General features: G+C 42.5%; 5 protein-coding genes across 6 annotated transcripts; 2 read left to right on the top strand and 3 right to left on the bottom strand.

Moving 5' to 3' along the window:
• The first annotated feature begins 578 nt into the window (after positions 1 to 578).
• LOC108565097 (gastrula zinc finger protein XlCGF8.2DB-like) lies at positions 579 to 2,062 on the top strand. The gene is made up of 2 exons (XM_017924417.1): positions 579 to 868; positions 934 to 2,062. Exons 1-2 carry the CDS (start codon positions 749 to 751, stop codon positions 1,912 to 1,914), a joined length of 1,101 nt encoding a protein of 366 aa, XP_017779906.1. The 5' UTR covers positions 579 to 748; the 3' UTR covers positions 1,915 to 2,062.
• A 443-nt stretch (positions 2,063 to 2,505) lies between these two features.
• Positions 2,506 to 3,560, bottom strand: LOC108565262. Its single transcript, XM_017924664.1, has 2 exons — positions 3,176 to 3,560; positions 2,506 to 3,074 (listed from the first exon to the last, which is right to left on the bottom strand). Exons 1-2 carry the CDS (start codon positions 3,200 to 3,202, stop codon positions 2,628 to 2,630), a joined length of 474 nt encoding a protein of 157 aa, XP_017780153.1. The 5' UTR covers positions 3,203 to 3,560; the 3' UTR covers positions 2,506 to 2,627.
• Positions 3,561 to 4,068: 508 nt separating this feature from the next.
• On the top strand, positions 4,069 to 6,678 carry LOC108564968 (glyceraldehyde-3-phosphate dehydrogenase 2-like). 2 transcript variants are annotated; one of them, XM_017924217.1, is made up of 6 exons: positions 4,069 to 4,113; positions 4,200 to 4,328; positions 5,294 to 5,377; positions 5,510 to 5,633; positions 5,695 to 5,810; positions 5,879 to 6,678. In XM_017924217.1, the coding sequence occupies exons 2-6, from the start codon at positions 4,221 to 4,223 to the stop codon at positions 6,560 to 6,562; spliced, it is 1,116 nt and encodes a 371-aa protein (XP_017779706.1). In that variant the 5' UTR covers positions 4,069 to 4,113; positions 4,200 to 4,220; the 3' UTR covers positions 6,563 to 6,678. The 2 variants fall into 2 exon arrangements, with proteins under 2 accessions (XP_017779706.1, XP_017779788.1); XM_017924299.1 differs by lacking the exons at positions 4,069 to 4,113; positions 4,200 to 4,328 and having other exon boundaries at positions 5,155 to 5,377; positions 5,480 to 5,633.
• Positions 4,223 to 5,156, bottom strand: LOC108565184. Its single transcript, XM_017924538.1, has 3 exons — positions 5,016 to 5,156; positions 4,365 to 4,964; positions 4,223 to 4,308 (listed from the first exon to the last, which is right to left on the bottom strand). Exons 1-3 carry the CDS (start codon positions 5,075 to 5,077, stop codon positions 4,296 to 4,298), a joined length of 675 nt encoding a protein of 224 aa, XP_017780027.1. The 5' UTR covers positions 5,078 to 5,156; the 3' UTR covers positions 4,223 to 4,295.
• Positions 6,679 to 6,745: 67 nt separating the features above from the next.
• Positions 6,746 to 9,920, bottom strand: LOC108565331 (eukaryotic translation initiation factor 4E-binding protein 1). Its single transcript, XM_017924787.1, has 2 exons — positions 9,417 to 9,920; positions 6,746 to 7,273 (listed from the first exon to the last, which is right to left on the bottom strand). Exons 1-2 carry the CDS (start codon positions 9,553 to 9,555, stop codon positions 7,035 to 7,037), a joined length of 378 nt encoding a protein of 125 aa, XP_017780276.1. The 5' UTR covers positions 9,556 to 9,920; the 3' UTR covers positions 6,746 to 7,034.
• Between the last annotated feature and the right edge of the window lie 682 nt (positions 9,921 to 10,602).

Below are 10,602 nucleotides of genomic sequence, written 5' to 3'. Positions count from 1 at the left end.
TCATTCTATGTATTATAGTTTTCGAGAAAACCAATGAAATGTGAATACACTGCTTTTTCGAGCATTTTGAAACTTTGAACACGAATTTACCTTCTCGAGGTAGCACCTGTTTTATACAGAAAATGCAATGGATCTCGTTTTTATCTAATAGTTTAAACATATGAATCGTTATTTTTGAAAGTGGTATTCCACTATTGCCTTTGATTTAATCTTGTTTACGATGTTATTTATAAGGTTATAGTAATATTTTTGCTATAACATTATATAGATTAGATCATCAAAAAATCGTGCTCCATTCAATGTATAATTATAAATATAAAAAGAGGATATCGATATCTTACTAATATTACCATTAATTCATTTTTACCAAAAGTGAACTTATACCATTTTCAAAAATAACGTCTCATATGTTGATTAATCTATTGGATGAAAATTAGTTTTGATTTGTTAAAATATTATAATTCAACTGCTTCCATTGGCTCTCTGCCCTCATTATTAATAGTATTTTAGTTTAATTTTTGTATTTCGTGCATATAGAGTTGCATAAATATTTTTGTTTATTTATTTTTTTTTATAAACTGTGTTTAATTTTGGATTATTTTCCTTGTGCATTTTTATAATTGCTTATTTCTGTTGTAGGTACATTTGAGAATGTTTATTGCGTTGCCGCTTTCTACTGCAGCCTGGGATCGTGCCGTTTTCCATTTGCAATTGAGTTTGGTGAGGGGGTTGCGGTCCGCGAAAGAAAATGTTTTGGACACCTAGATTGTGCAGGATTTGCGGTTCCGTAGCCCCGGTGACTTACCCCATCTTCAGCAGTGCGAGTAAAGACGTGGAGATCAAGTTCAGGAAGTGCTTTTCGATCGGCGTGAGTTTATTTTGTTACATTTCTGTTTGTTGATACTAAGAGTTTAGGTTACATTTACGTTGCAGTTATACATCGACGATTTCAAGCCCAAGGAGATTTGCGATGAATGTTTGTCGAAACTCAACAGTTTCAGCGACTTCCTCGACCTATGCATCGAATCCAATAATCGATTCGAGACTATACTTTACGAGACAACCAAGTCGGAGACGGTGCAGGAGGAACAGTGGCAGACTGAGATGCAGGTGAAGCTGTTCCCACCAGATGATGGGGTGATCATGAAGACTGATGAGATGGGCAAGGAGGTGGTGGTGGTCGAGAAGAACATTTATGATCTGGAGAATTATAATAATCCGAACACAGTGTTGAGGCATTCCAGTGAGTTTTACAAGAATGATGAGATTAATTTGGAAGAGTTTCAGTTGTACTCGCAGAAGAAGAAGAATAATTGGGAGGGGAAGGCGAAACCGTTTGTTTGTTCAAAGTGCGATAAGGGTTTCATGAGGAAGCTGAGTTTGAAGGCGCACATGTCTTCGCACACAAACATCAAGCCGTTTCGCTGCGAGATTTGCAATAAGGCGTTTCCACTGAGATGCAATTTGACTGCGCACAAGAAAGTCCACACCGATTCTTTTCAGTGCAAAAGCTGCCTGAAGACTTTCGCTGCGCCCAGCAAATTGGAACGGCACATGAGGATACACACGAACGACAGGCCATTCAAGTGCGAGGTCGTCGGCTGCGGCCGAACCTTTACGGACAAGAGGAACTTGGTAGGTCACAGGGTAACCCATTCTGATGATAGGAGCTTCATGTGCGACGACTGCGGCAAAGGGTACAAAACCAAGAGTCAATTGAACGACCACAAGAAGGCTCACACCGACATCAGCTTTCCGTGCGACTTCTGCGACAAAGTGTTCAAATGGAAAGCCAACTACCTTCTCCATCTCAAAAAGCACACGGATTATCCGTGCGCCGTATGCCAGGCGCGCTTCAAAAACCACAAACTGTATCTCGCTCATCGCAAGCAATGCATTTTTGAAACTGACTGAAACCATTCACACAATTAATACAAACATATTTTCTTACCTTAAACGGATGATCATCATCTCGCTCTGCATTTACCGAATTAATTTCCCTTTTTCCTACAAAACTCCATCAATGATACACAAAATAGCGTATAGGTTTTTTTTTTAATTAATTTATTAAAATTCATTAATATATACCAAAAATTTGTATTAGTCACATAATACAATTAATATTAGTTGTTTTTTTTTTATACAAATTTTCTCGTTTTCAAATTTGGCTAATAAACATTGATCAAAGAACGTTGCATTAAGTAAAAACAAACAAACGAAACAAACAAAAAAAAATTAATAATAATAATCAAATAACCAATAATAATTAACGAATTAAAAAATAAATATTTAAATAAATAGGATTTTCTTATGTTGTTGTTTCTTCTGTTACAATTAAACTTGGTTGCACTAGTCTTCATTTTCCCACCATCCTCCTCCTCATCTTTACCAAACGGAAAGAATGGTGGTGAAATCCTAAAAATATCACAAAAAAAAAACAAACGAAAATGTTCTTTTCCCTTCCATTGTTTAAAGTATATATATATATATGTGTGTGTTTTTGTATGTATGTATGTAAATAGCATAAGTTATATATATATATATGCTTTGCGAGATCCTACAAGTGTTTTGATTAGAATTTGTTGTTGGGTGGAGAATAGAGGTTGTCGATGATGAAGGTTATTCATTCATTCGTTCACTTTGAGCTTCTCTATGCAGTCGGAGACAATCTCAACCTCTGGCGTCTTGAACTCTCCACCAGATTCGAGGACAATGCTCTCCAGGGATTTGGCCTTCTTCAGCTGGGAGATCTCCTCGAACGTGATGTTCATGGTGTCGTCCAGCACAGTCTTCACAATACTGACAGACTCGGAGGAGTTGTCGTTGTTCTCTGAGCGCGTCCGGTGTCTCTCCTCCCTCTTGGTGAAGTTGTAGGGTTTGAAACGGATGCGCGGTGTCACCGGTCGCACCCGGAACCCTATGGACACGTTGCTCACGTATCTCGTGTTTATGCTCAGGATGGGTCTGTTCTGTATCTCCCTCAGATACTCCTGCCTCGAGTTGCTGCAACTCGAGAGCATCCCCAGCTCCTGCAGGGCACTGTCCAATTCGTTCAGCTTCGGAGTCACGGCCATCTACAAAAAAAAAAAATCAAATGCAAATAATATCATGAGATGCTGATAATGATGGTTGGTTTACACACTGTAGACTATAATTTCTCTCTTTGTTTGCTTACCTCAACCTCCAAGTCGTCGCAGCTCATGCTCTCGCCTTTTCCGTGGTGGGAATTTCCACGCGATTGATCGGTTTGGTTTTCGGCCGGCGGACGGCACACAGGAAAAACAAAACTTTGTTTACAAGACGCGTGTGTCTGCCTCTGTTGTGTTGTGTGTGTATGTATGTATGTGCAGCGGATAGTTTTCAAGGCAACATAGTGTGTGTATTAATCTTTGATTGATGTACATACACACACATGCACAATCCAATTCGGATCAAAACATTGGATCCGAGTAGGCGCGACGCACGTCTGCGTTGGCGCGCGGAACAAGGACGGAAATTGTGTCAAGCCCGGTTCACATTGGGCCCCGTTTATAAATAATACACGTGACATTCGGATGCGTGCACATGCCGCGCAACTCGCACGGGATGATATCAACTATTTTTAGGTGCAACGCAATGCACCAAAAGGAAATTCTCTAGCGATGGAAAGAAAACAAAAAATTGCATAATATCTAAATATTCTTGGTCGTAGGCAACACTCTCATCACCATTGACATTTGACAATTGCGATCACCGAATTTGAATTTGCAGTTTATTATATATAATTCGTTTCACGAAAAGAGTGTAAAACTATTGTGTGTTTTAGCTAAATTTCCATTCCATTCCAGTCAATTAATAAAATATTGAACAATTTTGAACTCTACTCACAAACAATTGTTTTAATTCTTTGATCACCTTGGAAACGGTAAACATGCTTTGTTATTTATTGAAACGTCGCGATTGTTTATTTGTAGATGTTCCTGAAGAAGCCCATGAGATGCTCGTACACTATGAAGACGACGACGAATTGCGGCCCGTTGCGGAAGAGGAGCGGCGTGAAGCCTTTCCAGAGGGCAAAAACACCCTCGTGATGGACCACCTTCATCCAAACGTCGAACATATTGTGATACTCAGGTTTGCCGTCCACGATCTTCATATTCTGTATCCTGAAAGTAGCCTGATGTTCAAAGTGTTTATTGGTTTTCGTTTTCGACTTTCAGAGTTTGCACCTGGTTTTCGCCATGTCCGGTGGTAGGGCGCAGATGGTGGCCACCAACGACGAGATCACGCTGCAAAGTAGATGGCAGATGCTGTCGTCACCAGTTATATCTGCAAAGATTGTTGTTGCGGTGAGTATTGAGTTGCAAACATTTGATAGTAGTAACTTCGATTGATGAGGAACTCTTTGGCTTGGATGTAGCTGACGAATTGCGCGACGTTCACGACCATCGCTCGCACGATGACGGGATTCAGGCCTCTGGCCAATGCGTGCGAACCTTCCTCCCTTTTGATCCGCAGCATCGCGTCTATCACGTTCTTGTAGTTGCGCCTCTTCTCCATAGGCAATCGCTTGTCCACGGCCATTCGCGTTAGAGCTACGTCCGGGGGCAAACCGGCAACGCCACCGGCCGCCCCCGCGACCATTCCGGCCAGACCCTTGATCAGCACACCAGGCGGCTGTCCGTTCCTTTCGAACATGATTAAATGTTAATTGCGTCGAAGCGTTGAAGAGAGATTTTTGCGCGTACTCTGTGTAATGATCGACGATCGTCTGGAAGATGCCCAGACGGACGCCGGTGTAGAGGGACTGCCGCAGCATGCTCGCCGTTAACCCGGTGTAGAGGCCGGTGATGCCGTCCCTTTTGACGATGCTGCTGGCGAACTGCCAAGTGGTCACGTGTTCGCGTTTCGCGCCTCCCTCGCCTGCCACCTGCATGTTTAACTTCAGCAGGTCCAGCGGATAACAAACCATGGTCCCGGCGACTCTGTTAAACGCTGCACATTACAGACGATAAGTAACTATGTACTATGGTTACCCAGAAAGAGAGGCGCACAGGAACTTGACTGGCACCGGTATCCGTTTCGAGTCGATGGCCATGTCCTAACTCTTCCTCATCCGCGAATCCGAAACGATGTTTTCGAAAAAAATAAAGGGTTGAATGAAATAGAGAGTGATGCTGACGCACGCCGCGTAACGCCCGTTTGTTTGTTTGTTCGTTCGGCGTCTCTGATTGAAAAAAAAAACGCGCTGTCCGTGATTTGTCAGAATGTTTTTTTTGTGGGCGCAGTGTGAAATTTTTGATTGACTTTTTAGAAGGAGATGGTCAAAATCGGGATCAACGGGTTCGGACGAATCGGCCGGCTCGTCCTCAAGTCATGCATACAGCGCAACATGAAGGTGAGTCTGAATCCATCCATCCATCCATTTGTTCTTGTTTTTTTTTTGTACTTTATGTTTATACCCTACCCTGTATATGATGTGCTCTCCGCTTTCTGGTAGAAAACCTGTGTTACAACTCCTGCCTCGCAGGTGGTGGCCGTCAACGACCCATTCATCTCACCCGAGCAGATGGCCTACCTTTTCAAGTACGACTCCACGTACGGCATCTACCCCGGCGAAGTCACCACACTCGGCACGTGTCTCTTCATTGACGGTGAGTGCTCGTGCGTGCTGTGGCATTGGACATTTACATTAATCTCTCGTGTACGTCGTAGGGCAACGAGTCGAGACTTGGCAGCATCGCGACCCCAAGGAGATCGAATGGAAGAAGGTGTGCGCTGATTACGTCGTCGAGGCGACGGGCGTCTTCACGAATTGCGATAAGGCAGCCGTGAGTAAAACGATAAAATATTATCAGCGCGACGGAGATCGATCTAACAAAAAATTTGCGAATTTCAGTTGCATCTGGATGCCGGCGCCAAGAGGGTGGTGGTCACGGCGCCCTCCAACGATGCGCCAGTACTTATCATGGGCGTGAATCACGACTGCTTCAAGACGGACATGCAGATCATCTCGATGTCGTCGTGCACCACCAACTGTCTGGCTCCTCTCGTCAAGGTCATCCACGATAACTTCGAGATAGTCGAAGGTTTGATGACGACGGTGCACGCGGTCACCGCCTCCCAGAAGACGGTCGACGGGCCGAGTAAGAACTGGCGGACGGGACGCGGTTCCCTGCAAAACATCGTGCCCACGTCGACGGGGGCGGCCAAGTCCATAGGCAAGATCATCCCAGATCTGAACGGCAAGCTGACCGGAATGGCTTTTCGCGTTCCGGTGCCGAACGTCTCCGTCCTCGATCTCACCGTCAAGCTGGGCAAGGAGGCGCCGTACGAGATGATCAAGTGCAAGATTCGACAGGCCGCCGACGGATACATGAAGGGCATCCTCGGCTACACGGAGGAGGACGTGGTCTCGTCCGACTTCATCGGCGACACCAGGTCCTGCGTTTTTGACGCCAAGGCCGGCATTCCACTGAGCAGGTGTTTCGTCAAACTGGTTGCCTGGTACGACAACGAGTACGCTTACGCCGTCCGCGTCGCAGATCTGCTCAGCTACATGGCCTCCAGGGAGGAGTACTAATTAATTTGTGAACTCTCGCATGCGGAACAAAGAACGAACGCTAAATAAAATTCACCCGTCCTTGTCCTTTCTTCAGATTCTTTATTTTATAATTGTTTAAATAATATATATATGTACAAAAAAAAATACGTTTGAAGTGGGAGGGGAAGAAAACAAAAAAAAAAGAAAAAGAAAGAGTAGACGTGGTTATACAGAATAGGCGAAGTTAAAAGTCTCTTCTTGTAAAATATAAACGAACAACAATTATATAAATTCACTTTCGGTGCGATTCGGCAAAAACGGAATCGCATCACACACACTCATCATCATCATCTCCTGCTCAGCAGCACAAAACTTTCATACACTTTTTGATTATTATAAATTTTTTTTTTTGGTAAACAATTAATTGTTAAAGTTCTTTTCTTCTTGTTACTGTTATTATTGTGATTGATAATAATAATAACTGCATTCGTTCGGCATCGCATATCGCGCCTCACATGTCCATTTGGAATTGGTCCTGATCGTCGGATACGCTCAAAGTGCGCGTCTTCTGTTGGTGACCACTGTTGTTGTTCCTTGCCGACTGTTTCAACGCCGACGGAGATTTCGCCTTCTTGTCGTTACCGCTGCCGCGCATCAGGTCCTCGGGGATGTCCCATTTGGGTGGCGTCTTCGAGATCGGAGAATTCCTCAGGTTTATCAGGAAAGACTTTTCGTACACGATCTTCGAACCTGAAATACAAATATGCAACGTCTCGCATCAGTAATCTAATATAGTAGGCGCGAATTGCTTTTGTTTCCAAAGGTGCAATTGATTTTCAAATTTGCGGTTGCCACGGTAATTGTTCATCATCTTCTATTGACCTACATTTGCGCTCAAAATAATCGTAATGGTTTTATATATTATAATAATAATAATCGTATGACTTGGCTTCGTCGAATGTGTGTGTATGTTTGTGAGTAATAAAATATATAGAAAATGCGCAGTAGTCGAGTCGGAGCCGGCCGGCCTGTGGAGAAACCCCCCCTCCCACCTCCCCCACACACACACACATCCAAGGCCATTAGATTATATTCAGAAGCCCACGTGGCCCGACGGAGACGGACGGTCTTTTATAACTATCGCGGTTTCTTTTCGACTTGTTTTGCTGCCGTTTCCACCGCACACGTTTTATTCAATATTATATTTACATTTGCTCTTTGTCCCCCGGTCCACATTTTTGTCTCCTTACAAATTCAACCTATAAAAACGTAATCAAAATAACGCAGAAACAGATTGAAATCACGCCAAAGAATGTGCACCATCCATTGTAACCATGATAACAACAATTATTAAAATTTCAATCAATTTACAACTGTTAACAGTTGCCATGGTTATACTTCTGTTGCCATAACGAATTATTGCAAATTCGGACTCAATTGTTTTGGCGTTACAAAACTGTTTTGCTTCATTCGCATTACGAATTAATTCGTTTGTAAAAAAAATTGCCCAACTCCTAATTATTTTAAAAACAAACTGCGTCCCCAATTTATTATGAATTCCTAATGGCAACACAACAAAAAAAATGAATTGAAAAACGAAAATGATAAGTACGTTATCGCACTCGAACGTTTATGATTCGTTATGTAAACACGTTAATTGAATTTCGCGTTGTCACGGAGACCGGGAAATGTTTATCCAGTAGCTCCGCCCACGCCTAACAACAAACGCGTTGTCGAGGAGGCGGAGCCTAACTGAAACAACAACAACAACAAAAAACGATCGTCGTGTTAATTTGCATTAATTTAATATGCTGAGGTGACTAGATGTAGAAAAATCACATTTCGAGGACCGACCTTCGTTTCGATTTTTTTCTCTCTCTCTCGAGATATTTACGAAATTTGAAAAAGAAAAGGGTAAACAAACAAACAAATGCGTTTTGTGCCCCGACGGAATACGTGATAAACTCGAAATCTCTTGACCCAAATACCCGGCGATAAACGTATTTAAAACGAACAATCTCGATGGCACTTTGTAGTATGTTTACGAATGAAAATATGTGAAAAAAAAATTATATATTTGTGTGTTAAGTTACGTTATATAAGAAAAAAAAAAACTAGAAAGTAAACAGAAATCCGGTTATCAAGTATTCTATCTACCTTCGTAAAGGACATCTAAAAAAACACGCGGGCGTGATGTGAAATGTTTGTTTTTCTTTAATTTTCGTTTCTGGTTTACCTATCGACTACATAACTTCTTCTTTAATAGTTTGATCAATCAAGTTAAGTAATTGGGTTAATTAATTACTTATGTCGCCCTAGCAACAGCAGCAAAAACAGACAAAATAAGGCGCACAATTGAACGCGCCTACTAAATTTAGACGCGGCGCTATCTCTCAATTGTTTCACCTTCTTTTTCTTGCCTATTCGCAAAAGGCCAACCGGATTCCGTTTTCTTTGCTCTCGTGCCTCAATCCTATACATTTCTCTCTCTATTTTCATTATGTTTATATATATATATATACACGTATGCTCCGCACGCTTTGCGCGTTTTATATTTATTCGCATTTGCATTCTACCCAGCAGCAGCAGCAGCTTTATTATTATTATGAATTCCTAGGCTAACGACCTTCGTCGCCGAACGAAACGCAAAACATCTCATCCACTTAGCTAAATTCGAACTGGCTGACGCAATCCGGAAATTCAATTAACGCGCGAACACGTGTTCGCTTCGAATTTTGGTATATACGTAAACAAATGTTTTCGTTTCTTTTCCTCCAATCCGAATGGAATTTAATAGGCAACCATACGCGCGTATATTCAAAAGAACAAAAAAGAAGCAACGTGTTTACTGTTTGTTTGTTTTTTTTTAAGATTTTTGTTTTGTTATGTTTACCTCCTGGTGTTGTGGAGTAGAGGGTGCCTCCGGGGGTGGAGGAGTAGTCGGCCGGAAGGTCCCTGGGATCGGTTATGATGACCCGCCTCGGGATGGACTTGTTCTCCGTGACCTGCCTCGCCATTGGTGATGCTGACATTTTGTTATTGTTATTTGTTTGTTTGTTGTTGTTGTTGTTGTGGTGATGGTAACTTGGCAACTCGGTTAACGATAATCCCTAGTCGAAATTAATGAGTAATACTGACACGGTCTAGCAGTCTTCGGGTTTCTTCGAACACATTGGTTAAGTCTTAACAGAGTGTTAACAGAGGAGGAGGAATAGTAGAAAGAAAAAGTAACGAATCAAACAAAAAGTCAGTCTTTTTCTGTTCTGTTCGGAAAGGATCACTGGCTGGCAAGTGAGTAAGCAAACACTCTTCTCGATGTGATTGTGCTTGTATGAACGGAAGCGCTTGTGTGTTTGTTGGATGAGTTTGATTCGGGCCGCGACCTCTCCTCGCGCTCGTTATATAAGCAATCCCCCCCCACTCCCACACCTCCCACCGCCCACCACAACGACTGCTCCCCGGTAACCCCGCAACGACGATACCGAAAACAAGTATCGTTGACAACCAGTACCAACAACGCCAACCCCCCTCCACGCCCGCTCACCATCACCTCATCACGCTTGTCGTTTGTTTGTTTGTTGTTTGTTCTTTTTTTTTACATTTCTCTTCTATTTCGTGGTACTACGCTCCCGAACGCGACGATCCGAGGCACGACGGAAACGTCACGTAGACTCGAAATAATCGCGGGCGTCGCGGCGCCCAAAATAATTGCGCTCGAGGCCGTCTAACCCGAATTTTCCACTTGCGTTTTCAATTGTTTTTTTTTTGACGTTTCTTTCGTCGTCGTGCTTTGTTTCGTTTAGATTCAAACAACAATTAACAAAAATCGTTTGTTTTGTTTATGCGTAGATATCATCATAGAACGATCAAAAGGCAGCCTTGATTAGCTGTACATTATTTTTGATAAATTTGAAAACAAAAAAAAGAGAGAGAGATAAGTTTGACGTTAGAAATGTAATTTATCATTTGTTTCGTAAACAATGGAAATGATCTGCTGCACAAATGCGCGCGCGCGCATCCTTATAATCTCTATTATGATTTACTAAAGTTCACGGCAAACTCGATTCAGAACAATATTA

Source organism: Nicrophorus vespilloides, unplaced genomic scaffold, assembly GCF_001412225.1.
Source record: "Nicrophorus vespilloides isolate i.1.1-1 unplaced genomic scaffold, Nicve_v1.0, whole genome shotgun sequence".
Taxonomy (NCBI): domain Eukaryota; kingdom Metazoa; phylum Arthropoda; class Insecta; order Coleoptera; family Silphidae; genus Nicrophorus; species Nicrophorus vespilloides.
This window is presented reverse-complemented; position numbering and strand designations above follow the sequence as displayed.